The sequence below is a fragment of the Vanellus vanellus genome (assembly GCF_965231255.1).
Source record: "Vanellus vanellus genome assembly, chromosome: 4".
Taxonomy (NCBI): Eukaryota; Metazoa; Chordata; class Aves; order Charadriiformes; family Charadriidae; genus Vanellus; species Vanellus vanellus.
Window position 1 is genome coordinate 42,846,429 of NC_138909.1, and position 24,358 is coordinate 42,870,786.

The 24,358-nt window shown below is 38.3% G+C and overlaps 2 protein-coding genes across 2 annotated transcripts in view; one reads left to right on the forward strand and one right to left on the reverse strand.

The window, feature by feature from the left end:
- NEK1 (NIMA related kinase 1) overlaps window positions 1-14,698 on the reverse strand; it is a 50,257-nt gene extending 35,559 nt beyond the window's left edge. The window contains exons 1-11 of the mRNA XM_082482894.1: window positions 14,658-14,698; window positions 12,351-12,499; window positions 12,179-12,275; window positions 10,033-10,130; window positions 8,414-8,497; window positions 7,890-7,957; window positions 7,683-7,769; window positions 6,557-6,611; window positions 5,095-5,295; window positions 1,903-1,963; window positions 549-706 (exon numbers count right to left, since the gene is read on the reverse strand). Coding sequence (XP_082339020.1) covers window positions 549-706; window positions 1,903-1,963; window positions 5,095-5,295; window positions 6,557-6,611; window positions 7,683-7,769; window positions 7,890-7,957; window positions 8,414-8,497; window positions 10,033-10,130; window positions 12,179-12,275; window positions 12,351-12,467 — 1,026 coding nt within the window. The 5' untranslated portion in view covers window positions 12,468-12,499; window positions 14,658-14,698. The remainder of the gene's footprint in view (window positions 1-548; window positions 707-1,902; window positions 1,964-5,094; window positions 5,296-6,556; window positions 6,612-7,682; window positions 7,770-7,889; window positions 7,958-8,413; window positions 8,498-10,032; window positions 10,131-12,178; window positions 12,276-12,350; window positions 12,500-14,657) is intronic.
- Window positions 14,699-16,520: 1,822 nt separating this feature from the next.
- The window catches only part of CLCN3 (chloride voltage-gated channel 3), a gene marked incomplete at its 5' end in the record, with an annotated part of 75,289 nt that continues 67,451 nt past the window's right edge, over window positions 16,521-24,358 (forward strand). Inside the window, one exon of the mRNA XM_082482893.1 lies at window positions 16,521-16,537. The remainder of the gene's footprint in view (window positions 16,538-24,358) is intronic.

A 24,358-nucleotide genomic window follows, 5' to 3' on the forward strand; every position in this document is an offset into this window, starting at 1 on the left:
AGTACAGAGATGACAGGAAGAAAGATCAAAAGTACTGTATGAAGGTACACAGAAGACTTTCTCATTAGTTCATGGAATTAAGTCTGGGAAACTCCTCTTCCAATTACACAATTTCTCTGTCTGACAACACTTTAGAAAATGACTCAAAAATTTTTCTATGTTTTGAAAATTTGAGATTATTTTTGAACAAGGAAGAAAGATGCAAAGATTCTTATCCAGTATCAATGATCTTGGTATACCTGATAGACTTCCAATATTTTTAAGAGTGGTCAACACCAACAAAGGAACTGAAAACATGCAAAGCACATCTAATTCAGCAGTGGAATTAAAAACCAGACCCAAGCTAGCAGTCTCAAAAAATCATTATATTAAAACCAACTAAACAAACAAAAAAAGAAGCAAGCCAAGCATTTAAACTACTACTACTACTTTCTCTGCAGATGCATGTGTCCACATAAGAGACATTTTGAAAGGACTGCATAGTATTTTCACAGCATTTAAATAACCTACGAGCAAAACAGTTCAATTTAAGTAACTTAGCTTCTTACCTGTCTAGATTTAGCCAATGGCTTCTTCTCATTAGGCTTTTTCGGTGCATCACAAGACTTCCTGATCACTAAAGGCACTCCATATTTTGCAGCAGGTTTAGTAATTTTCTGAGCTGGTGCAACTGAAGTCAGTATTTGTTCTTGAGCTGGTCTTTTAGCTAAAAAGAACAAAAACTTGTTTTGCAGCTATCCAGGCTGGCGAGTGTACCATATTTCCTAATATTTCATTCACATGAGCTGATGTGTAAGTGCAATATAACCAGGTGTCCAAAACAGCTCATCTAGATTTCATGTTTCTTGTCAAACAGCAGAACACAATCCCTGAGCTTTTCACTCTCAACGCTTCACTTTAAACTGGAGAATTGAAACATTTAAGCGGCCATGCTTTACTACTCAGTTGTCATGGTCACAGGGAAAAGTTTTTCTAATGGAATAGAGAGACAGGCCTCCCTCCGCTATTGATACTGGACTGTGACCTGCAACACTAATGTCAGCAGAAGATGAGTTCTGGAAGAGCTTCAATAGCCTTCAGAGATATTGTTTTCCCTTTAGAGGTCCTGAAAACATGCTAATATTGTGGATTTGAGTCTGCACTAGTAGGGGTCTCTTACTACAGAATAGCAGGATAGCAGTGAAACACACAACACTATCAAAAGACACCAAAGCACTTGCCACAGCCTCAAGGAATTACAAGAAAATAAAGGAGAAGAAAATCTAGGAAAAAAGGGTAAAATAATGCAGGAAAATGAAGTAAGGTAAGACTATCTTGACACAATCAAACACTATCTAATTTGCTACCAATAGTAGAAATTCTACTGCTTTGGGCTGAAGTCAGGACTTAATCCTGGAAACAAAACTTCCTGTGGTTTTGTTGTTTGTTTGGTGGGGGTTTTTTGGTTTTGTTGGTGTTTGTTTTTGGTTTTTTTTTGTTTTTTTTTTTTTGTTTTTTTTTTGTTTGTTTGTTTGTTTTTTTTTTTTTTTTTTTTTTTTTAAACAAGAAATGGTATTTCTTATTATCCATTTGTCATTAGTAAGGCAAAACACAGTCGTACAATAACAACATCCAAATTATTTCCGCTGTTTGCAGTCTTCACTGTCTCCTTAAGTTTTGGAAGCGTAGCATACTGCAACAGGAAAAAGTACACCTAAAATATTACAGGACCATAGTTTATACTTGCATCGTTTGTACCCCACATACATCCAGCTCCCCAGGGAAGAAGGGAAAATCGTTTCCCTCTTTTTCCTGAAGCTTCTAGAATCAGGTATAAGAACATGTCAAAGCCAATAAAATAATGAAGCTACGTATGCTATCTTGCCAGAGCTGAAAGCAAAATCACTTTACAAACTTACTCACCTGGTGTAACCTGTGGTCCAAACTTCTGGAAGATTTTGTGACTGAATTCTTCTGCAATGAGCTAAACAAGAAGTTGAACAGTTAGCCAACTGTATTTATATCTGAAGCTAGAAAGAACTCATTTTCAGAGAAGTGTGCCACTCCTAGTAAGCACCAGTAGTATTTACTGTAACTTAAATTTAAATGATTATGCAACTTTATGTATTCAATTTAGTACCGCTAACATTAACATGAAGATGGATTCAGTATTTCCAAATATTTTTGGCATAACTACTTAAAAAAGCAATTTAGTCTGACTTCTGGGTAGCACGTGTTACCTCATTTATACACTAAGAATCTAAAACAAAGTTAATGCAAGCATCAACATAGGTTTATGTATAGTTCATTTTAGATTTCTGTACAGTTGCCAAATTTCATTTCAAATTCACAGACAGTTTGTGTCCAAAAGTTAGCACTTTAGAGATGTTTGCAGTTTTTAGTTTCTCTATCCTTTTCAAGATAGGAAGATGACTACATACGTGGATATCTAGGAACACGTATGGTCTGCTGTCAGGCATATCAAATTAGCATAATAAAATGTGGAAAATAGCCTTATTGGAATAAAAAAAACCTGGAGTCTAGACAAAGAACATTCAAATATGAATAGGCCATCATCTCACACCATATTGAATACTGGATGTAGCTCTGAACCCAACACCTCAAAAACCATGTAGTAGAAATGAAAAAGGTTCAAAGAAGAGCAGCAAGGACAATTAAAAGTGTTGAAAACATTCAGTACAAAGAATAAACAAGCTTGTTCTTCAGCCTATAAATTCAGATATAATGTGACAGGTCTAGAATACCACAAGTGATTTTGCAGAGATAACACCAATATAGAAGTGGGTTACAATGGAATACAAGGAGGAAGGTTTAGAATAAACAAGGTTGATGCTTTCTGCAACAAGTAGCAGACCTGTAAATTTCTTACTGGTCATAAAAACTTAACACAGGTCCAAGGAGAAGTCAGATAAGCTCACAGAAGAGAAATATACCGAGGACAACTAAATACCAAAGCAGGTGATTCCTGACCTGATGCAATTGAGACAAAAGATGAAGGCTGGGAGAGTATTATAGGGCAACGTCACACAGACTTGCCTTGTTCGTATACACCTCACCAGGCACTGTTTATGGCCAGTGTCCACTGCCCACATGATGTAGAGTGAAACTGAGCTTTTAGCTGAGCCAGCATCCTGTTCTCATTTTCTAACATCTTGCTCTCAAACTTCTTGATGAATCTGAGTGCTGCAACTGGGGCTACCAATACAGAATATTCAAAGGATGGGAACTGCAAAGGTATTTTTTACAACAGTAGAGTTACTTGCAGACAGATAACGGCCATACTACAGACCACCTTTCCAGAGACAGGGCATGCCAGGAATGTGTTACTTAACTGAATAGCCACTAAACCACAAGGTATTAAGGGATAGTCTTTATAGAATCTTGAACTATCCGGATTATTTTGACTTGCTTACAGGCTACCAGTCAGTTACAATGGATGTTGAGGAGTTAAAATTGAAAAAAACATACCCAAGAACCAAAGTGCAGGACTTAGGACTCTGCGTGCAATGCAGAGAAATTTTTTACCCTGCACAGTCTGTCAAAAGATTCTGTAAGCAAGAAGTCACACATGAGAACAGTCTCCTATTAATAGTATTTCGGTGATCTGGACGCTTTTATTTGGGTAGTAAGCTGTAACAACTGAAGCATATACATGCTAACGCAGCTACTGACAGGAAAGAAATATGACTCCGGTACCTTGGAAAAAGCCCTTTTTTTAAAAAAAAATAATAAAATTGATACTAATTTAGATCCTGTCTTTATTGTACCTTAGTAACCATGAAAATTAAGAAAGAATGTATATAAAACTGGAAGACTGATTTCCTGTCATTTAAGAGCAGAATTCCAGCAATAGCTGCCACATGTTGAAGATGTCAACTATGGAAGACCTCTTAAGCTTAGACTAAGGAAAGCAGAGGACAACAGCATTAGCTATGGATGAAACTGAAAGAAAGTAGGCATTACAGCTGTGTCACAGAATGACCACCTCCATCTGAATACAAATGTACCAGTGATTGATACATTTAGTAAAAGGTGCTTTCTGGGCATGGGGTTTTTTTTGTTGGTTATAAGATTAGGTAGCATCTCTAGGTCAAACACGTTAGTGATTCAGTTGGAAAAATTGTGTGCAAGTATTTCTACTCAATCTAGGAGAAATTAGTATCTTCATCTGGTAGTAGCCTATTACTAGTTATACTTTGCCTGGCTAACTCCAAATAAAAATTTCATATCCATTCTAGTGACAGGAAAGAAAATCAGATCAAACTATTACTGTTGTAGAAGTTAGAACAAACTTATCCGTAAAGACTTCTGAATCTTAACTTTCATTGGGACTTTAATCTGAACTGTTCTTAGTTGAAAGTATTTCATATACAATTGAAATTCCAGTTACATATGGCCTTCTTGTGAAATTTCTTTAGTTTCATCAGAATTCTTTATACCTAGTGAGGTGTCCTTTTGCATTCATGTACTTTCTCTGCCTATTTATTTACCTCATACCAATACTATTATTCACTTGTTAATCTTGATCTTTTTGGTTAGATTTATATTAAAAGGACATGAATAGACATTAAACAATAACAGATTCTAAACAGAATAGTGAGAAAATGCTTTGAGGTTGTATACATGTGATACATTTAAACATCAAGAAATTCAAAGATCAGTTTACTTAGCAATACTTCATAGAACACACTTTCAGGCCATTCTAAATTCCAAACAAAAAACATATGGAAGAAATTATGATAAAGCAGCGATGCTTAAATCATTCACAGCACCATTTTATGAAAAAATGCATATCTAAACAAATTAACTTCTCACTCATAATTGCTTACTACATAGAAAAACACACAAAATAATGCACTTAAGAAAACGCCACTTTAAATTTGTTTGTGGAAACTACCAAATATTGAAGTACTTTGAGACTTTTCTTTAGAGTTCATAGTAAAGCTCTTTTTTCCTCAACTGAAAGTGTCTCTATAAAAGCTCTAGGGAATACCATTACTCTAATTCCTCATGCAGTATATTAACATTAGAATAAACATAAAGAAAAGTCCTATGATGTTTTTAGCATAATTAGAATTAAAACTAACTCTATACCTGCGGTGTGAGAAATTTTTCAACCCGTCTGGCTATAAAGTTTTTCTCCAATATGGAGTTTACTGATGGTCTATTCCTAGGATTCCTTTTAAATAACTGTGACAGCAGATTACGTAGGTCATAGGAGTAATGCATAGAAACAGGAGGAAAAGGTCCAGAGATTATCTTCAGTACTAAGTTCTTCATGTTACCAGCTTCAAACTGTATCACACAAGAAAGAAAACAGTCCACATGTAAGGCTGCATATAAAGATGAAGAGAAAAACAAAAAAACAACACACTTTGCCTTGCCTCAACATACCAAAACATATTTCAGGCCTTCAACAGTTTACATCAGCAGTTCAAAATAACCTGCTGCCAAGTATTCTGATTATAAATACATCACAATACAGATATTTCGTACTATACAGATATAAGTTTTCCTAACAAATAATTATTTCCCTCCAGATCTAGATTGACAGTTATATATAATTAAGAATAAAATAATTATATAATCATCAGCTTGATCTCCTCTTCCAGACACTTTCAACCACCACACGCCTTCTGCTCTTTTTAGCAAAGCCGTATTTCAAATAAAAGAAGGTAAAGCATTCACACACATTCAGTGTAAAATCCAAAGGAGTGCTTAGACTTCAGCTTGAGCTCAGGAAGCAGACTGCACCATTTCAATTCCTTTGCAGAATAAAAAGAGAACATTACATATCACCCAGCTCACAGAAAACAACCTATTGCCATCAACTCTCAGAAAGGCAACATTGTCAGCATTGCTGCCACAGGAAAGACCCAAGCAATAAGAAATTACAAGAGCTTGAAATGAAATTAAATCCTTACCTCTTTTTTCTTTTAATAAAAACAGGTATTAAACAAAAAACAAAAACCACACACCAGAAAACACACATGCACAAAAAAAAAAAAAAAACAGGACAGAAAGAGTGTTTTTTCTTCCCTTCCTAACTGGAAAATAGATGATAAAGATGTATTCTTCCAAACAAGAAACACACACCAAAAAAAGGCAACTCTGTCACCTTGGGAGTTTTTTTTCTAAGAACTATTTCTGTTCCAAACAGAAATGCATCAATCCACCTGCTCAAGAGCTGACAGTCCAAATTCAGACTTTCAATGAAAATATGAAGTTTTTGGAAATAAACTATTCACAGTATCATTTGTTACAGCACCGAAATTTTTTTCTGCTAATATAGTTCGTTAAAAACCTATACTGAAAACAAAATTATACAGTGCTAAGATTTCTGGAGAGATTGGCATGAATGAAAACACAGATGGAAAGTGTTGGTCAGTATAGGAAGAGGAGATTAAAATGCTGCAGGTAATTTTAAACAGTCACCATGAGAGCCCTTCATCAACTGAAACACACTTGTGTAACATCAGAAAAAAAAAAAAAAAAAAAAAAAAAATCACTGTTTGAAATCACTATTCTTTTAAAGAAACAAGAAGTTTCAACTCACCGCATGTTTAAGCGTGCACATTTCATAGAGAACACAACCAAGGGCCCAAATATCACTAAATCAAAGAGAATACACTTAAGAATCAGTTCTAGGTGTAACATTGCCAAGCAACTTATATCTGTGAAGTCTATTTTAAAAAAGGAAAGAAAAGGTTGTATTTTGAGTACATACAAGCTCCCTTGTATATTCCACTCCCCCATAACACAAAACCCCAAACAAAAATAAAAAAAAGGAATTCAACAATCAAAAATAAGGCCAACCTGAAAACCAGATGGAGTTATTTTGGCTCCAGATTTTGTTTAGACTTTTTCATCTTAACCACTCCAATCAGAGAAATTAAACAAAAATATGGACAAAGGCTTTTTTTCTTTAAATGCATGCATTTGCTAGCTGGCTTTGAATTAAAGAAACAAAAAAAATAAAACTTACCACCCAGTCCAGCAAGTACAAGTCCTAAAGTCAGTTTGCTCTGTTCAACATTGACTTACCTCACCCTCACTCATTACAGGATTACAGAATTTGGTTAGAATATCATTAGATAATAAATCACACATAGGAGAAATTAAGGGACATGGAACTACAATAATGTTTAAGACACCAATTGCAGTTAGTATAAGGCACTCAAAGCAATGGATGCAGCAGCTTAGCAAAGCTTAAGACTAACTCAATAATGGCCATGTTAATTACATTAGGGACACTGTTACCAGATACAGCCTACTGCCAGAACAGCAAATGTATAAGCAAAGTATCTGCGCTACTTTGTTATCTGAAGCAAGCTGAGCCACTTATCTATGCATATGTTTGTGATTTCATCCTTAACACAGTTTCACATTCATACTACATAAACTAATGCAGTATAACTAGCATGTAAACAGGCAAAAAAGAGCCATAATTAAGAACACAGCTAGATCTAGAACTCAGAGCATTAAGCTAAGTCATCTCTGCATCACGTTGCTTAGTAATGCACAGACCTACTAAAGTCTGACTCGTACAGTGAGAGTCAGCCCCTTCTTGGTTAAGAGACGAACTAACAGCTGTTCACCATCATACAAATAGAACAGCTGTAGATTTCTAAAGAACTCACTTTCTTCTTCCCAAAAATGTTTAGTAAAATGCTTATTCATACCTTTTATTGTTGTAAGGTTTGTTCTGACATATTTCAGGCGACAAATAGTATGGCGTTCCTATGCAAGTGCGAGCCAACTCGGCAGTACTAAGAAAAAAATGAGAACGAAGGTTAACTAGTTAACTCACATGAAGTGTACAGATTGCTTTTTCCTAGATGAAAGCGATTTAGATTAAGTCAGAGAAAACAGCATCAAAAAGGAGTTACCTGTTAAGAACTCTGGCGATCCCAAAATCTCCCAGCTGTATTGTTCCATCTTTGGTTAAAAATATATTCTTGATATAGAAATTTTAAGAAGTCTGTTAATTAAAACATTTATACAATTGCACACTTTTTGTTCTCAACATGTTTTGGGAAGAATAAAGTTTGCTACCATTCAATCACTCTGAAGTCACTAGCAGTAGTGTTATTGACTACTATGAAACACCAGACTTACTCTAGTTCTACTTCATCAAAATTAAAGACTATTACACATTCTAAAATATAACCTTTTCTGTCCCCACACATAAATATATGAGTAATACTCAAGTAGCTTCACCAAATAGCCTCATCTGTTTGTAGAAATCTCATATAAACCTCTTTCAGACAATTCTGAAGAAAAAAAAGTGTTTCCAGTATTAGAAGTGTTTAAGTAAAAAGACTATTTTCCATAATTTGACGACTTAGAGTAGCAAGATATGAATGTAATCACTTTGGAAGTAAATTCAGTTAAAAAATAATTACCTACATACCTGTGACTTTATATCCCGATGCAAGATTTTTCTATCATGTATGTGTTTTAGTGCTAAACAGATTTGTACAAACCAATCCAGAATCTATGCATAAAAGAAAATGCAACATCATCGTTATTTATCTGAAAGCTTCCCCAGTTATGTAACCGAAGATATCAAATCACTTTTATAATTATAACTCAACATTTTACCCTCTTCCCACAAACCTGTATTTATTTATACCATAATACAATTAAAACCATAACGGTACTGTCCCTATAATGCAAACTGTTTAATGAGATGTCTATTACTCAAATTAGATATTAAGCCTGAGACTACTAGTGCCATTACATATTAAAAAGCTAACACAAGTATGCAATATTAATTTGATTGGCTAACATGTTTAAGACATGAATCTTAAAGATTGTACTTTTGCTATAACCAGTACAAGTCTTTTTGCAGTCAGTTAATCAACCAAGAGTCCTAAAAAGCTGTACTGATGTTTACAGAAACATTTATCATCTAGTAATTTTATGTACTTTATCTTAAAAACAAAAACAGTACAAAGCAGGTTTCAATGAGAAAAGCAACAAGCACATAACTAGAAGATCACAAACAAGCCAACAAAACCTCTCTTTTTTGTAAAAACCACAATATGAAAAGGGACTAATGGCAAGAAATTTTCCATGTGAAAACATTTTCCATGTGGTTCCACATTCCCAACTTCGAGGTACATACATGTCAAAATTACAGTATAATGTATGGTGCAATTTTCACTCCTCTAATTTGGCCTCACCTTTATAAGAAAAACTTAAAATAGAGAAGTTAAGTGTTTTACAAAATATATCCAAAAAGTTTCACGATTACCCTATTCTAAATACCATCAATAGACCTAATACACTATTAAGCCTTTCCAACCACAGGTAAATTGAGATTCAACTGAATGCAGACAGAAAAGCATAGAAAGAATTTATAAGTGAGGAAACATACGTCAGTTTTAACCAAAAAAAAAAAAAGAATGTTACATAATCTATTGTAACTTAGTTTAATCAAATCTGTGTATAAAATCCTCTCATTTATTTCAGATTCTCCCACAGTACAAATGACACTATAACCAATATCACTGAAAAAGAAAATCTGCTGGTATACTTTCAATACAATATTAAATTTCTCTGATGGAAAAATAAACTTTCAAATGATGTAAACTTCATATAGTTGTATTTCATATTACTATATTTATATTACTATAAAGTATGTTATTTTATACTTCTGATAAACAAAAATTAGTATTAAAAAAAAACGTTATTTTTTTTTTTTTAAAGAAAGAACTTCGAATGTTTAAAAGTATTCACATTATCCTTCAGTATTTTCCGTTTCTCAGATAGATTTATTTTGCAAGAAATCCAACTTTTTTTAAAGCATCTTACACATACAGACAAAACCCTAATTAACATGCTCAGGATTTCCAGCTACGCTTTTTTTTTTAGATATTACTACGGTTGATAGCAACCAGAATCACAATTTGAGAACCTCCTTTCTTCTAGATTAATCAACCATACCTACCTAACTGAAACAAAATAATTCAAAACTCATGAAGAAGTATCACGCAACAAAACGCCACAGCAGCAGTTTGCAGTTACCTGATCTTCAGAGAATAAGATTCCTTTCTGGGCATTTATTTTTTTAAATAGGTCCCCTCCTTCACAGTAATCCATCACTATGTAGAGACAGCCATTTTCTGTAAATTAAACCACAAAGTATTTAAAGAAAAAAAAAAAAAGACTCATCTTTTAACATAACTTCCTGAATATCTTCACTGAAGTCACAGAAAAAGCCACCAAAACAATTAACCTGCAGCTTCAGATATTTTTTATTAGTCCCTTTTTCAAACTTCAAACAAAAATGCTTTTATAATTTTGAGTTTCACACTTAAGTTTCCCATTTCTTGTAACATCAGACTGTTTTGGTGTGGAGAGAAAAAAAAAGTGACATCTGCTGAACCCCAAAACCGGGTTCAAAACCACTACAAAATTGAAGGTGTCACTTTACAAATGCAATATAAAAGTATTCTTCAACCTGCTTTCAAATATCCTAGAGACCTCCACCCTAAAAATAGAGATCTTAAGTTCTAATTCAGGCAGCTGTCTCTATTTGCCTAATTCTTTCTTGGAGTTTTACCTGCACAAGGTATTACTTGCATTAAGTGCAAGAAAGTGAAAACCATCAGTTCTCATACCAGACACATAGTTCATTTCAGAGACTGAAGAACAGTAATAAAGCTTCCAGCAGAGAAGAAAATAATTGTTTCCATCTGTCATCATTTTTGAATGAAATTTGGGGAGACTTCCAAAAATCCTATGCGAGTTTCCACTAGGAGGTATGAACAGATATAATACATTTCATACAAAGTTACAGTTTTGTTCCCCAATGCAATCTTTTTCCAGTTACGGATGAAAAAAAGAGATTAGGCAGAAGTAAATTGCAAGTTACCAAAACCACAAGTACAAGTATTCACATATTAGCCATGATTTTGAGAAGAGCTAAATAAATGCATAAAATCAATCACATGCTGCTCAAAAGAAAAAGTCTTATTTTATGGAAGTTAGTCATAACACTTAAAAACTCTGAAGTCAAAATTAATCAAATCATCTAGGTTGCTTAAATTGCACTCCTGCAGAATGTTTCTGAAATCAAACCCAGGATTTTTCTTTTGTGTTTACGGCTGTTAGTATCTTGGTTAAGCTTTTAAAAATAATACCAATTATAAATGATCGTAAGAGCCTGGATTTCTTGCAGACCTGTTGCTGAAATAATTCTCTTTTATAAATCACATCAATATGTTCAAAATCAATGTGCTTTAGCAATGAAGATGAAACATGAAGTCTTGTGAACTATTGTGATCCTATTACAGGATCTACCTTGTGAGAAGAAAAAAAGAGAAAAAAACGACTTAAAGAACAGGCCTGTATTACAGAGAAGACAGAAGCATGGATTTATAAATCAGAAGGCTACGACTGTGCAATATGACTATGGCACAAAATTACAATTTAATGAATAGAAAAAAAATAAAAGCCCCCAATCAAAAAGACATGAAAGTCAGCAGAAAGGAAGGAAAGAAGAGCAGTGTTCCTAAACAGTATCTCAAGTAATACTTAGTTTTTTAATAGTATTTTAACCTATATAATAGGCTTCTGGAATCTTATCTGTTCTGCTTATCTCCCAAGACATTCACTATGAAAACAATGTGGAATTATATTTCTCCTTCCTTCATAGCTTGATGAAGCAAAGAGTCTCATCTATTTTTCCAGCTCCAAAAGCAATTATATGATTGTAATTACTGAAGACTGCATTTCAAGACAACAGATCTTGAGATAAAATGACTCTTGCTAGGATATCAATACCCAACTTTAGACCATACTCATATTTAACATACATAAGCATTTAAGCCATTAGGTACTACACAAGTATTCAAGGAGACTTACACTGTGGAAAAACAGAGGAGCATAACCCTTTCATTTAAGCATCAATCAAAATTGATGCATGTAAGGCAGAGACATGAGTATTTCTGTTTAATTGTTGCACTTTTCTTTTTATTACTATTAGTTTTAAATATGCAGGGGAATTGTGGAAAAAAAAAAAAACAAACAAGAAGAACCGAAGCAAATAAAAGTATGAAAAAGACCGATTAAGGAAAGAAAACACACTGACTTTTAAACTACCCACAATAAATAGTGCACTGATGGTCACTTACTATCATTACTTCAGCTTCTACTGCATTAATCTTACCTTCAAATGACTCCCTATACAGAACAATATTCGGATGTTTCACGTTAGCCAACACAGCAACTTCTCTCCTTGATTCTTCTCTCTCCTTATTTGACATCTTCAGAAGGAAAATAATTATTTTTGAGAGCAGGAATACAAAAAGAATGATCAGCAATTAGTAATAATCACTCACCTTGGAGATGTTTATTTCTTTAATAACATACTGTTGGCCGTTTTCTTTAGCTTTGACAAGAATTGCTTTCCCAAAGGATCCTTCTCCAATCTTTCGCACTTTAATATATTTATCCATAGTTATCTTCTTAAGGCATCTTTAGTCAAGTACTAGGCAAAAAAACAAAACAGATTTAGATAGCCATACTTAGTCATCTGGCCTGCCAGGTCGTATTACTTTTTTTTTTATTATTATTCAAAATGTCAATCCATTTGTGTCCTCAGTTGGATCACATGCTTTGTAGCTTCTCTGTAAACCATCTACTCCTCGTCTCAGTTCTATTTTGGTACAGTTGGCTCACTTGGTGTAGAAAAAGTGCTACACTGCTAAAACTAGTTTAGTCTTTCAACTTGACAGACAGTATAAAAAAATTGATGTGTTTTATCTTTAAATAAAGCAACTACTCAGTGCCATAACTTCTGATTCAGATAGCATGCAAACATCATACAGAGTTATAGCACCTGGTTAACAATCTTTCATTCAACTTTACTTGTAAGCACTAAGATAGTAGGGGAAAAAAATCCCTACGTGTTTCCTAAGCAGCACTAAATCCAATATATTGGAAGTCAGTCACTATAAATGAAGCCAAAAGTAGACTGAATTCAAGAGATCCCCATCAAGTTTAGAATCATTATTCAATACAGACAGATGTGACATAATTCTGACTGAAAACTTAATTTATTTTTCCATCTTGCATAGAAAATAAATTCATTACAAAATGGTGCAAATTAGTATTTCTAGTGTACTATGTGACCACTGAGACTACCTTTTGACATTAAATAGATTACTCAACTGAATGTTGATGGTGTTTAAGGTTCTATATTAAAAAACACTTTGGTAAAAATAAGACACTAGTGAGCTGCATATGGAAAGTATGGCAATGTAGAGAAATGTCAGAACAGGAAAGAGAATTGGCAAAACCAAAAGACCAAAGTGATAAACACCAAACAAATTAATGGTGGACTAAAATATCATCTTTTCTATGTGGAAAGAACTTCCATACCCCGAGGAAGTCTCCGTGAGCCAAAAAAGCCAAAAGGCTCCTAAGCTTTTCTGCATCCAAGCCTCATTTGAGAGCAGTAACAACATTTGTGCTTTGCTGTACTCAGCTTCCATCCAACAGAATACCCTATTAGCTTAGATCCGTACTTCACACGCATCTCAGGTGAGGGTCTTCTCCCTGATTTGGGATCATTTTTTTGTCACAGAATTACATGCACCAAACACAGATGCTGCTAAAGAGTCTCAGAAGATGAAGGAGCCACACTGTGGAAGCAGACTGAAATTAATAAGCTTGATTAGTATGGCAAGACAAAACACAAGAGAACTGAAGCAATCTTTTCTGCAAAACAGGAGATGGGAAAACAACCAGGTCTAATGATAACAACCAGAAAACAAAAACAGTGAAGACAACAGGCCTGTAACGTCTTAGTGAGTTTTTTTTGCCTTGAAGTACAGAAAGGTAGTTTAGTGTGAAGCTGCACTTCTAAAAAAAGGAAAAACAGTATTAAAATCAATATTCTCTTTTGGGCAACAGTAAAAGATAGGTGGGACGCAATCTTAACTTCTCATGGCTTTATTAAGTCCTCTTCCTACTCCTGCTTTACGAAACAAGCTATGCTGTAATACAGTTAAACCAGCTACTTTAGGTCTCCTTCTGCATGCTGTTCTGTGCGAATATAAATGATCAACAAGCAGCCCATGGGCAAGCAGGTACAGTTCAGTCAAAGAAGGTATGGAATTTTGTACGAGCTAGACGGCTTATTTCTACCCGGGGCATGGGAAATTCGAGTCTTGAGAACGGATCTCGGCGCTGACAGGGCGTTGGCTTTTCAGGCCCTGGGCAAGAAGTCATTTTACTCATCACGGACACGCACGAAACCGCTTTGTGCGCCGGGGCACAACTCAGAGCCCGACGGGCGGCTGGGCGCCGAGGAAGCGAGGCGGCGAATCCCAATCGCCCGGCCAGGCCACGACCAGGCGGGCAGAAAGCGGCGCCGTGCCGTGCCCGCCGGCCCCAGCCCGGCGGCAGGAGACGTCCCCGGGCCAGGCCAGGCGCCGGGCCGGGCCGCGCTCCACCAGGCCGCCACCCCCACGCAGCTGGGGCACGACCGGCGCCAGGGCGAGAAGCGCGGCCGGGGAAACCCCCCCCGCCTCAGCGCGGCTAAAAGAGGCAACCCGCCATCAGCCCGGCCCCGCCAGCGGCGGTAACCGCCGCCGATCCCACAGAAGGGCGGCCCCGCCCGTCTCATCCCCACCCCAGCATACCTCCCCGCTGCGCCCGCCGCTGCCACGGCCGCTCAACCGAGCCTCACACCCGCCGCGGGCCCGCCCCCTCAGCCCTTATTGGCGGGGGCGCCTCGCCGCTCAGCTCCTATTGGGCGGGGGAGCAACTTCGCCTGACCGCCCTTCCCGCGTTAGCGGTGCTTCACCGTGGTAACGCGCGGCCGGCGGGGTGTCACGTGACGAACGAGGGGCGGGGCTGCGGGCTTCCCGCGGCGCGCGGTGGTGCGCCCACGCCGCGTGGGAGCGGCGCATGGCTGTTCACGACGCTCTTCTTCAGTCCTGTTTTAATTGCCCGGGCCCATCGCCCTATACGCACGCTGCAAAGCACTGCTCAGTCCTGTCAGCTTTTTGTAGGAACCAGCCTGCGGGTATAATTTTTCCTTGACAACAAAAACCATCAAAACACCAAATCTGCCACAGTATTTTTCCAGAAGTTCTGTTCTGTCACGGTATGTTAAGGAAATGCTTCGCTGGCCCCAGTACCTCAGCAGGCACCGAAATGCCCTGTGCCGCCACACAGCCTGAGGTCCCCGTGTCCCTTGCTGGCCTGGTCTGAGCAACACAGCATTAATCTCTCCTTCAGTAATTTTACTTTTCAGCAAGGTCTCCCCGAAGGCTTGGGAAAAATGCATTTTTAGAAGACTCTAGTGTGTGAATTTGTGAAATTATTTATTTCATAGCCAGCTATGGCATGCGGGTTTCAAGGTCTCAGTGTTTTTGAGCTTGCCAGGTGTGGGGACAATGTGGAACACTTGACCCAAGTGGCCAGCAGGGTTATTTCATACTGTGAGCATCACATTTAATATAAATGAGAAAGTTTGCTCTAGAGTTTTTCCTCCTCTATGATGGTGGCAATCCAGAGAACTCCTTGCCCCGGTGCCAGACCCCTGAGCCCTTCCCTTCCTCTCGAAGCCATCGCACTCGCACTGTCCGACATTTGCTGCCCACTGCTGGGAGTGCAGAGCTTCCTGCTGATAGAATTGGCTGGGTATAATCCTTGTATGTTTCACATTGATATCATGATCAATATTGTTTCTTTAGTATTATTAATGTTAATTATTTAGTCTTATTCTATTAAAACTGTTTGTATTTCAACTTTCAGGTTTCCTTGTCTTTTTCCCTTTATTCCTGTTACTGGGTGAGGAGGGGTCACCGGGTGACAGAACAATTGTTTAAACGACAATAAATTGTTGTGGGTTCTCCAAACTGTAACACCTCCATGTAAGCAACATTTTTTAAGCTCTCGGAGCCCGACAGCCAGAGCGCGCACGGCTCACATTTAGGCGCGTCTTGCTTTAGCCAGAAGCCAAACGACTCTGCCGCGTACCGAAGCACCTCCTTTACCTGACAAACCGCCCTCTCCCCGTTCTCAAGCACGGGGAGTTCCTGCTCCCCCGTTACTGCCCGCTCTGCGCAGCGGCGCGCCGTAACCCAGGCCCGTAACCCGCCCTCACGGAAAGGGCCGCCTCTCGCGTTACCGAGCGCCTCCGGCGCGAAAGACAGCGGAGCACCGCAGCCTAGGGCCGACCCCCCTCCCCAGGCCCACGCCTAACGGCCGCTCCCCTCAGGAGCCGTCGGGACGCCACGCCCCTCCGAGCGGGCGGGAAGAGAAGGACCTGCGTCGGCAACGGACGGCGCGAACCGGAAGTAGCGACAGTGCTGCTGACCCCCAGCGGCCCGGTAGGCGCCTGCGCGGCAGGAAGCCCCGCCCCCCTTGCCCAAGGCGCGGGGGGCGGGGCTGGCTGGCGGAGCGGCCGTTGGGGCCGGGGGCCGAGCCGGTGTCCGCGGCGTCTCCGCCCCGCCGCCGCAGGAGGATGAGCCAGCGCTTCCCCGGGGAGCAGCAGGCGGCGCTACCCGGACAGGTAGGGGCGGGGCGGGGCGGGTGCTCGGCTGACCTCCCCTCCTCTCTCCTCGGTGGAGGGCCGCGGTATGGGACAGTCGCCCCGGCACCGGGAGGGGCGGCGGGCGGGCGGGCCTCTCGGTCCTGCTCGGTGGCGTCGGAGCGAGCGAGGCCGAAGCGGCGGCTCCGGTCCTACAGCGGCGGGGTGGGGGGAGGAGAGGAAGGCAGCCCCCTGCTGCACGGCCCGGCCGCGGCGCCCTCCTCAGCGAGAGAGCGCTCGGTCCTGCGGGCGGGAAGGGGTAGTAGATACGGTGATTCTTCAGGGTCCCCCTCAGCTTACCTGGCCTCCTCCTCCTTCGAAACGGGGAAGGCCGGGCTGAGGGGGAGTACCCCGCATGTTTACACGGGCTGTAACCTCGTCACCCGGTTTCGGTGTGACGGATCTCGTTCGCATAGGGAAAACCGAGGGGCTCTGCAGCTTGGAAGATCCGGCGTCTCCTCCCCACGTAAACAGCGTTAGGAGCGTTATTCTGCTTGAGTTGCTCGCTTTAGGTTGGCTCACGGGTTTGGTTTGTGAGGCTGCTCTTACACAAGAGAGGGAAGTAAATGAGCTCTTCTTGGAGCCTCTTAATTATACGAGAAGGCTGCCGGTCCATGAGGTTTAAAACTAAAGACTGACTGTATTCTTTCCTATTATCTTCTTTACGTGTACAAAATCCTTCCCCTCCCTATCCAGAAACGTGGAGCTGACTGTAAAACAAGTGTGTACCAGTTCTTACCTAAAACGAACAGTGGCAAGCATGACAGTGGAAAATCGTGTGTTGGTAGTGAAATGTGTTCAGTGTAGTAAATTTGCTATGTCACACTTTAGAGTACTGAACTAGGTAAAACAAGGCCTTAAAAGGAAATTAAAAACTGTTTCTGGTGCTAATTTATGTTAGAATAGACACTTAAAAATATTTTTGGAAATATGTCCCAAAGTAGTAATCATTTGGGTTTTAGGACTTGCACCTCCTTTTTGGGGTTGTTGGACCTCTGAAGTTTATGGTGCAGAGTTTGTGAAAGAAATTAAGTTCATGATTATATAAGTGCCAGATGTATTCATACATTTTGCTTTCAGATGCTTTTCTTCTTGGTGGACCTGTGAAGGGTTTTATGTTCTGTATCCCTTGGCAACATAGATGCTTCTTTGCAAAAACAGCTATTTGAATGAAGGATGCGTTCACGTGACAGATTTGAAAGCTGATAGTTATCAATACTGTTTCTCTATTTAAGGACATTTCAATATGCTGTAATGTAAAATTAAAAAAAAAATCATTTGTGCATTATAGGAAACACCCTTAGAGAAATCACCAACTGTCGTTATAATTTTTCCTATAAGAATCTTCTACTGGGTAACTGCTTTATGTTTGATGTCTTGTCTCTTTGGTTGGCAAGCAGGTGTAAAGTTGCTGCTCAGTCCTCTGAGTTGTCAAAATAGGAAACAGTTCTGCTGTGGGAAAACTGCAGCTAGCTTGAGACTCACAGCTTGAAACAAAATGACTTTGCATCTGTCTCCAACACCTGTGAAAATAAAAAGCATATAGTGCCCAGAAAAATGGAGCTTGTTTCTTACTGGCTTCTGTTGAGTATTGGTATGTCAGTCCTAAAAAACCTTTGTCTGACAGTAGTAGATGTCATGCACAATGTGTATTGCAATATTTCTAGAAACATATTTTCCTTGTTCTATGATTCCCAAGGCTGTCTTTGCCCAAATCTTCACAGCATCCTATCTGCGAGTGGTTTACAATACCACCATTCTCCTGTGGTGCATACTTGCAAGTTAAAGTAATCCTGAGGTGTATCTCTTATCTTTCTCTCATGCTTAATATTGACGTGTAATAAGAACAAGTCTATCCAAATCCTCAACCAGGAAAGACACTTGAAGCTGTTGGTCTTTGCTCTTCATGACTGCATTGTTCTGAGCCACTTTATTTGATGAGTTTGCCTGCATTTTTCTCTCATGACTATGTTTGTACTTTCCTTTGTGCTCTCTTCCACACCTGTTTGTCACAAGCTGATGTTTCAGTAACCTGCAAGTGAGAACCCACTGTGCAATGGTTATTCTATGAACAGCTGGGTCTAGCTGCGTAATATGTGTTTTACCGTTCACTGACTATACACTTTGGCTTTCCCCCTTGTCCCCTTTGCTTTGGGACTCTGTGTGTGTCTGTCTTACCTTGGTATTTGAACAGCAGAGTTGCATTCTTTGAATGTAAGCACTAAAGCTGGGATAACAGTTCCAAGTTCACAACCATTGCCAAAAGGCATTCTAGGAACATTCAAAATTGTTTTCCCTCCCCTTATTTAAGTGACTTCATATGCATGTGGGTGGGTGTTACTGGCAGATCAAGTTTTCAGGGTAAAGACTTATAATAATTTGGCATCAGGGATATTTTTAACTTGGTCATAATAAAAAAGTAGAATAAAAGCTCTACTATTGAAGAGATTTGTGCCAGAAATGATAGCGCCAGTTCAAGTTGTTTGAAGAGTTCATTTCCTAATTCTCAGAGTCTAGGTTGCGTGTTCCTGAATTCTTGCTTGGGCACCTCCTTGGCAGCAGCAGTAAGTAACCCAGTAATCTCTGAAGGTGGTCAGCAGTGGCAGTGATCACAAGTATGAACCTGCTTATACTTCCTCCCTGTTCGGTTTCCCCGAACTGAGATTTTGACTTTATACCTGCATGCTCCAAGAGCAAGTTCTCAATTCTGTGTTCCCTGTGTCAGTCTTTCCCTTATGTCATAACCTGAAAGTGCGGGTTCTGTGTTTGCTGGCTTCCTAAAGCTGTTCAGGTGTCAGGCCATCTTTTCACCTGTGCTGATGAAGGAGGTATGCAGCTCTAGGCTCTGCTACGTAGCACTTTGTGCTTGTTTATATGCCCGGCTTTGGAAACTGAAGATGCTCGGAATGTTAGAAACTTGACAATTTTATATTTTATAGCTGTTTAACCTGAAACTTGTTTTTGAAATTCAGAAGCCTTTATCAAATCATCTGAGAGAATAATTTTTTGACAAAACCACATTCATTTAAATTGATTCTGATAAGAGTTGTAAACACACTGTAAAAATAATGTTTGCAGGGACACATGCTCTGCTTTAAAAAGGTAGGAACTGAAAAAATCAACATAAAAAGTTGAGATGCTGGTTACATTTAATGAGCTGAAAATGCCTGTCACTATCAGAGAGAAGGGGGTTGACATAGTTGCTGGGCTTCCTGCATAATAGAAAGGATTCTAGACAAAGCCGCTAAAATAGTTGTAAATCTGTTTACATCTGGACTATCCTTATTTGTTTGTATTATGTAGTAAGTAATCTTGAACATGTACTCCTGGAAATGAATGGGAAGAAGAGAATTTATAACATCATAGTGGGTACCACTGGTTACTTTTAATAACTTTCAGAGAGTCTAGTCAGTTATTTCCCCTTGAACTTTCTAGACATTCAGCTTTTTTGTTTGTTCAGCATTTTGCTTAGGCTTTCTACTTACAGGAGCAGACTCTGTGCTTACTTTGGGAGGGTAAGGAGAAACAGTAAACGAAAAAATGAATTAAGTTCAGTCCTAAAGCACAGACCCTTTGATAAAAATAACCTTTGCTGTTACTTTTTTTCCTTATTTTTGGTATATTTTGATAAATTTGTCTAAAAAGTTCATGAAAGAGGAAGTAATCAAATGTGCATTTTGTGTGTTCATACTGCAGTACAGTATAATGAAGAAACATTTCCTAATTGAAATAGTAAAAATGTAATTTTACTTCAGTAATATGTTTAAATTACAGATAGAGCTACTGAGGTGACTTAATATTTTGACATCCTGCCAGTTAAAATTCAAGTACTCATTTTCCTGAAAGATAAGTTTGTGTTTGAATTCCTTCCACTCTTATCTCGAAATTAGTGTTCTCTGCAAGATTTGTTGGTTTTTGATGTGTTATCTGCAGTTCTTGATCTGCAGCTTTTCCCCTGAGGTTTCTGTTATTAATTTGTCTTTTGTGTATGTGTTGGAGAAAGAAAATGCAGTTCTCCATATGCTTCCAAACAAGCTCATTTTCTGATTCTGAGAAGTGAATCTACAAATTTCCGAAGGGGGTATCTCTAGGAAAGAAAACGGAAGGTTTTTTTAATTATTATTTGACTTTTTGCTGCTTGTCTTGCAGAAAACTTTTGTTCTCCTTTGGAACACTAGGAGAATGAGTAAACATTTAAAATTATTATCAGTGTTACAGACTTAACAGTTTTCTTCTGTTTTGTGCTGAGACATGAATATTTGACTAACACAACAAAGCTTATAAGATTGCAGAACACTTGAAGAGACCCAACAACCTGTGTGCTGAGTATTCATGTTATTACCACAGTCAGAAAACTCTGAATGTTTATTTCTCTCTAACAAATTTTTAAAAAAAAAATTGGTTCTTGGGATAGGTAGAGGGTGGATTATCTTTAATAAATTTGATCTATGAACCCAGTGAACTGATCTCATCTCTGTGGTTACATAACACATTTAAGATAACTGACCTTGTGTTAACTCTGTTAACTAGAAGCCTTTTACTAAAGTATTACTGAATCTTTTTTTTTGTAATTTTAAAAATTAAAAATCTCACACTAAGCCACTTTTTTTTCCTCATAAAATATCCACCTTGATTCTTGCTTTCAGCTTGATACTGCTACTTAACAGTAATAATTTCCCTCCGGACTCTCCTGCCAGAAACTTGTCTACCGTTTGTAGACCCTGACAAAGTACACATAAGTTTAGAAGTTGTACTTGCCAACCAGCCAACTAAGTTTTACAGCTAGAGAGTAGAATATTAAGTGAGAAGAACTTGCTGTGCATTCAGAACTGCTAACACACCTTGATTTAGCGAAACTTTACTTTTGATGGCATTTGTGCATCTAGGGCTTCGCTGCCTCATTTGTTTGGTTTTTTGTTTTTTGTTTTTTTTTTTTTTTTTTAAATCTCCTTTGGTTGGTGTATATGTTTTTATTAAAAAGCAGAAACAAGCTGTTAAGTCTTATTTATTAACATCAGAGGATCACAGGTCTCTATTTATTTCATCATTTGAAGAGGACCAGAATGGCAGTCAGTAACGGTTGGACACACTGTATTTACACATATTTACAAATGACGCGGCTTCTGTCTAGTAGAGCCAAGAAGGTTAGCTAAGAGCCAGATCCACGTGTTGACTGCAGATGGCTTCAGTCCTTCCTTACCTTGCTGCCTTAACACTGCTGCTTGAGAGGATCTAGAGGAAGAAAAAGAGCAAGCCTATTGTCAGGGATCCTAGCTTTGAAGTTTGAATAGCTCTACCTAGTGTATCTGTCAATTTATCTGTTTGTTACACATACCAAGAAAAGCTGCAGCCTCTTTTAATTTTTGGTGACCAAAGACTTGTCATTTCTAACCAGAGTACAGCGAATGGGTTCCTCATTAGCTGGTATTTTCTTCACTTCTTTAAAATTTGAAAATCAGTAGTAGGGAGAGTAAGCAAACAGGAACCACACGGGGTCCCCACATGATTTCATAAGCAGTGGTCATATGTCTGTGCTGTATTTTGGAAAGCTCTATAGGATTTTTTTTCTTGATCTCAGGGGCTTTAGTGTGTTTATAAAGAAACTGGAATTCAGTACAAGGACCTTAAAAATCTGTGGTAGATGCTGTTATCGAGAAGATGCTTAGAGTTAAACTGAGGTTAGTGGTGCTTTTTCAGATTCCAATTTGACAATCCTGAATTATAATTTTGCTCATCAAGAATGAATACTTTTCTTGTGCTTCTCTTTCTGCTGAAGTCTGTGCTCTCGTATGTTCCTTGTCCTGGCTTGCAGAGCCTCTTTTCTGTGATGCTCTCTTATTTCCTTTATATTAAAGTTCCTTTTTCATTCCTTGAGTACTTTCAGATCACTCAGATACAAATGTATTGAACTTGGGTATCTTTCAGATAATTTCATTCAACTCAAGTGTGACCCTGAGCTTATGAATCTGTGCACACAGCTAAGGACTTCAGGTAATTCCTCAGAAAAGTAGTATGAATAACAAGACTTCCAGTCATTCTGGTGGTCTGTAAAAGCTCTGCTCTATTGTTTGTGTAACCCTCAGGTGACTGCAACACAAGTCTGCATTAAAAAAGAGCAAAATCCTTTAAAAACCATAAAGAGAAGTTTGCACACTGTTGTTGTGTTTTTTCATCAGACAGAAAATGAGCATCATGGCCAAAGATTCAACAGACAAAAGTTACATTGTTTGCAGTGGAACCTATTGTCATAGTTCCTGCCCTTCAAAAGAGGAGTATGGGTTTTACCTTTCAGTTGTCTTAACAAATTTCAGTGTTATTCTCATCTGAGTATGATCACAGAAGGAACGCCAGAGAGTTTTTTTTTTTTGCTAAGGGGACTCTCCATCTTTTGTTTTCTGGACAGAACATTTGCAGCTGTAGGTGCTGACCCATTAGTTGAGAAACTAATATTATATCTTATGTGTACTTTAGGCTTGCTCTGAAGTGACAGCCATGGACACAGTTGTTTACCGTGACTTGACTAAGGGTCAGTACTTGCTTGTGAAGCTTAAGCTTTTGAGTTGTGTTTGCTTTTATAGTTAGTTCAGATTTGTGCTAAGGGATTATGTTCTTAGCTTGCTTTTTTTTTTTCCTTTCTCTTTAAATTGTTAACTAAATACCCATTAAAGACCTAACTATTCATGTAGCTGCTTATTACTGTGCTTGTGTGGGAGACTACTCTTCAACTTTGATAGCAGAGTTTTTTCTTATGTATCAATAAATGAGATTAGTTTAGTCAGTTTGAATCTGAGTTTTCAGCTAATCCAGCCAGTTTTAGTTGAAAGCAATTAAAAAGTATTCACATTAGTAACTTGGTGAATGTGAAAGAAGGAATCCCTTCCATCAAGTAAGCTACTATCTTTGTGCCAGGTGATATAAGTCTTCAGCTGTCACGACTGTGCCTAGCCATCGCCTTAGTGATTAGGACATTTTAGAGAGTGGAGATGAAGTAGTTTTGAATACTTTAGACAAGCTAAAGTCAATGCCCTTAATGTTTGGAATCATATGACTAGAAGCATGAGTTCAGTATTCATCCTGTAATTAGGCTGGAAGTTTTTAGTTTGGCTTTTTTGTTGTGTGTTGTTTTTTGGTTTTTTTTTAAGCTGAGAAGATAAAAAGTGCTATAAAAATGAGTATTCGTTATTGATTCTGCTTTTGTGAAGATCAGATACTGTGGTGATATTCTGAATTGGTATGTATCCTGAAAGTGAAAAACCCCTTTTCAGACTGTTATGTTGTATTAAGCTTCTGTAACTAAGAGTGGTAAAATTCAGTAGAATCTAGAAAGTAGATATGAATACTGTTTTCTTGTTACAGCTTTAAATCTAAGATTATCTTTGTGTTTTACAAGTATTATCTTTTAATGTAGTTTTGTCTATATGTTTCTGTTGTTGCCCTTGCTTGCTTTCTTGTATTGAAAATATTTGAGTATGTGTCTCTTTCCTCCATGAACGTTGATTTTATTTTGGAAGTAGCTGTGAATGGAACTAGACTAAGCTTTACGTATGTGTATTTTTGGAAACTGATTTTTTATTTTCTATTCCAGGAGAATATAATACATAAACTTAAATAGATTTATTTTTTTTTTTTAAACTTGGATAGCTTCAGTTAACTGGCAGTGTTGCTTTGTGACTTCATATTTCTAAATATGACCTAAAAATTGATCAAGATCCTTTCTTACTAAATTACTATAATAGGAGCAGTCCTGTACCTGAGATCAGTTAAGTTAGTTTCCGGTGGGGTTTTTTGAATGCTACAGAGAAT